A 3,013-nucleotide genomic window follows, 5' to 3' on the forward strand; every position below is an offset into this window, starting at 1 on the left:
AAAAAAACTGAACCTTACTAAAGAATGCTGTTTGCCTCTTGATTAAAGAAGGCTTCCTTGAAGCTAGACCTGAGGTTTTGTAAAAATACCTATGACACCATGAGTGCCTGTGGTTAAATTTGTAAAACTTATCTATTGGAAATCATTTACTACCCTTTCTTGTCCATACTTTTTGCCATAAATAAACCTTGAGAACCAGACAAGATGGAGATGCCTGCCAGATGGGCAGGGGTGCTTGTCTGGGGATCAGAACGAAACACAAGGCTCTCTCCCTCTCTCTTTGGCTTACACCATCATCCTTCGGGGGAACCCTGGACCTGCAGGAGCTGGACTCCGGCAAATAATGATGATTTTGGTTAGAGAAGTCAAAGAAGGCATCAGAGAAAAGTCTATACACACATGAAGCTACTCTCTTTCTCCATTCCAGTGGCTGTCTCTGCTAATGTAAGTCACACTGTATTCTTTTCCTCCATGCTTACATGTGATCTTTCATCTGCTTCACAGAGTGCTCCAGAAACTAATTTTAAGAGGGGGGATATTTTTCCCAATCTAGGTTGAACATACACAATTTAGGACAGTGTGCTTCTTACACTGATCTGATTTAGATGAGTGAATAGAAAATGCTCCCCAGAACTCTTGGCTGGTAAAGAATCTGGCCAAGAACAGAGGTATTGATTGAAAGAGCCAAGAAAGGACACTAGGATGGAAATGTATCAACCACTACCAGGTTACTTTAATGATCATTTCCTAAAAACTTCTGAAACATTTTCAAGATTTAAAGAATTTGCTTAGCAACTAAAAGGAAAAGTTTCTACTAAGAGAAAACTTCATGCACATTCCACTTGACCCATTGTTTTTCAAATCTATCTCTATTTGCCAATTACACATTTTAGAAAACACATTTTGCCTCATGAATTTATGAGTGATTCTTTTTCCTATCAAGACTCTCTAGTGTATTTTATTCTTTCTCTTCTAGGTTTGTTCTTCGGTAAAGAAATCAGATTCAACTTAGACTTTGTATTTCATAATACCTTTCTCAAAACATCTTGACATGTTGGATGATAAATCGCACACTAGGGGCAAGAGTAATGGTGATGAAAGTGTTGCAGTTTTGAAAATACAAATATATAGATTCAATGGATAAAAATGTGCCCAGATGAAGATACGCGATCCCTCCATCATCAGCAGGTCAGGGGCTTATTGTAGAAAAGCAGGTCAGCTTGAAGGGCAGAGTCTGCCTCCCACACAGGCTGAAGTGCCAGGCTAATGTGAGTTCAAGTACAGAGTAACGGCTTCAGATTTCCAAGGCATATCTTCTCCATCTGTCACTATAGTGTATATTCTAAACTTCCTGTGTCAAGCCTGAGACTTTAGTCCCAGATTAAACAGAGTACAGAAGAAATCATTCAATTTAAATATAGGTTAAAATTTAATTTACATTTAAGTTTATGTGCATATTTAGGTCGAACCAAAGTATTAGTTCAATTCGAAAAAGCTTAAGAGATAGCTAGTATGCACCGAATTTCACTAAGTGCCAAATGCTATACTAGTGTTTTACATGTATTATCTCGTTTAATCTTTAAAGGAAAAAAAGAGTTATAGGTACTATTATAAGGACTCAGTTCAGAACCACACTGACTCTATGACAGGTTTCAAGTTTCCCTCTGACCTTGAAGGCCTAAGTGTCAGTTTCTCAGAATCATTAGACAATAGAAGGCACACATTGCCCAAGGCAGGAGGGACCACCCTTGTAACACCCAATCAGGAAAGGCCAGATAACACCCTGAGCATTTTTTTTTTAATGTCCACATAAATTTGTATTTTTCAAAAACAAAACAACAGTTATGCTGGCAAAGATGTTGAATTAACAGGGACCCTAAAGCTTGAAATACACTGAAAAGCAACATTGTTTTGCAAGTCTACAAAGCATACATTTGTTTTTCACAAATGTGGCAAAGTTAACAGGACTCTTGCACTAAATTATAGACATAGATATGGAAATCATCATTAAACTTGATGAAATACACAGAGGGTTTGGCTTCCACTTGATGAATGATCTTGCCAATCCGTATGGAGCCATTTTGTTCAGTATATTCCACATGTTTACCTATCAGGCCATCTACAACTCCTCCTGGCTCCCTCTCTGCTGGAGAAGACTCACTGGACTCTGGCATGATACGGAGGTCTCCTTCTTTATAATCATCTAGAAGCTGGTACATGTACAGGACAGGATCTTTCTCATAGGTAATATAAAACCAGGCTTTCATGATAGGTACTTGGGCTAAGACCAACCCCCTCCATTCATCCTTAGAACCATGCTCACCCTCAAACATATGTCCCACAGCTTTACCAATTATGGTGTTTGCAAAGTTGGGATCACTGACTTGAGATGATACCACCCCGTCGGAAAGAATTTTAAGAGACAAAACTCTTTCATCTCTGAGAAGTTCCAGTCCATAGACGCAGTCAATTCCATCATATTTCACCAGATAAAGAGAGGGATTTATAGGCACCTGATCCAGAATAATTCCTTTCCACTGGGTGATGGGCTCATCACCTTCCTTCCATCCATGTGAAATTCTGCAGCCCACGATGTTCCCGCGGGATGGGGATGAAGGTTGGCCACGCTGCTTCTTTTGGGAGGTCTTTTTCTTCCTCATGTTTGCAGACCCAGTAGCCCATCCTGCAGCTGCTCTGGTTTCTTGCCCTTCGGCCTCCTGTGCGTTGGGGGTCTCCATGCTCACTCAGGTATCTTTCAGGTATCTTTGAGGTTCTCTTCTTTCTGGAGTCCGTATTTTCTCCGTCCCCTCTTGCAGATGAGAGTAATGTCCTTCTCAGTTCGATAGATGGGGCGGACGAAGGTTACAGAGCTCCCTTCCTCTCCGCCATCTTGGCTCCTCCTCCACCCTTAACATTTCTAAGGGCAGGCCTAGCAGGCTAATTACACCCTACATGAGGTCCTGGGTCCTGGATCCACTCTGTAATTGGTTAACACTCTAAATGTTGTGATTGG

At 40.8% G+C, this 3,013-nt stretch overlaps 1 protein-coding gene across 1 annotated transcript; it reads right to left on the minus strand.

Annotated features, from left to right (window-relative positions):
* Positions 1 to 1,958: 1,958 nt before the first annotated feature.
* On the minus strand, positions 1,959 to 2,738 carry LOC115287025 (spindlin-2B-like). Its single transcript, XM_029933317.1, has one exon. It carries the CDS (start codon positions 2,736 to 2,738, stop codon positions 1,959 to 1,961), a length of 780 nt encoding a protein of 259 aa, XP_029789177.1.
* Positions 2,739 to 3,013: the final 275 nt, after the last annotated feature.

Source organism: Suricata suricatta, chromosome 3 (genome assembly GCF_006229205.1).
Source record: "Suricata suricatta isolate VVHF042 chromosome 3, meerkat_22Aug2017_6uvM2_HiC, whole genome shotgun sequence".
Lineage (NCBI taxonomy): Eukaryota > Metazoa > Chordata > Mammalia > Carnivora > Herpestidae > Suricata > Suricata suricatta.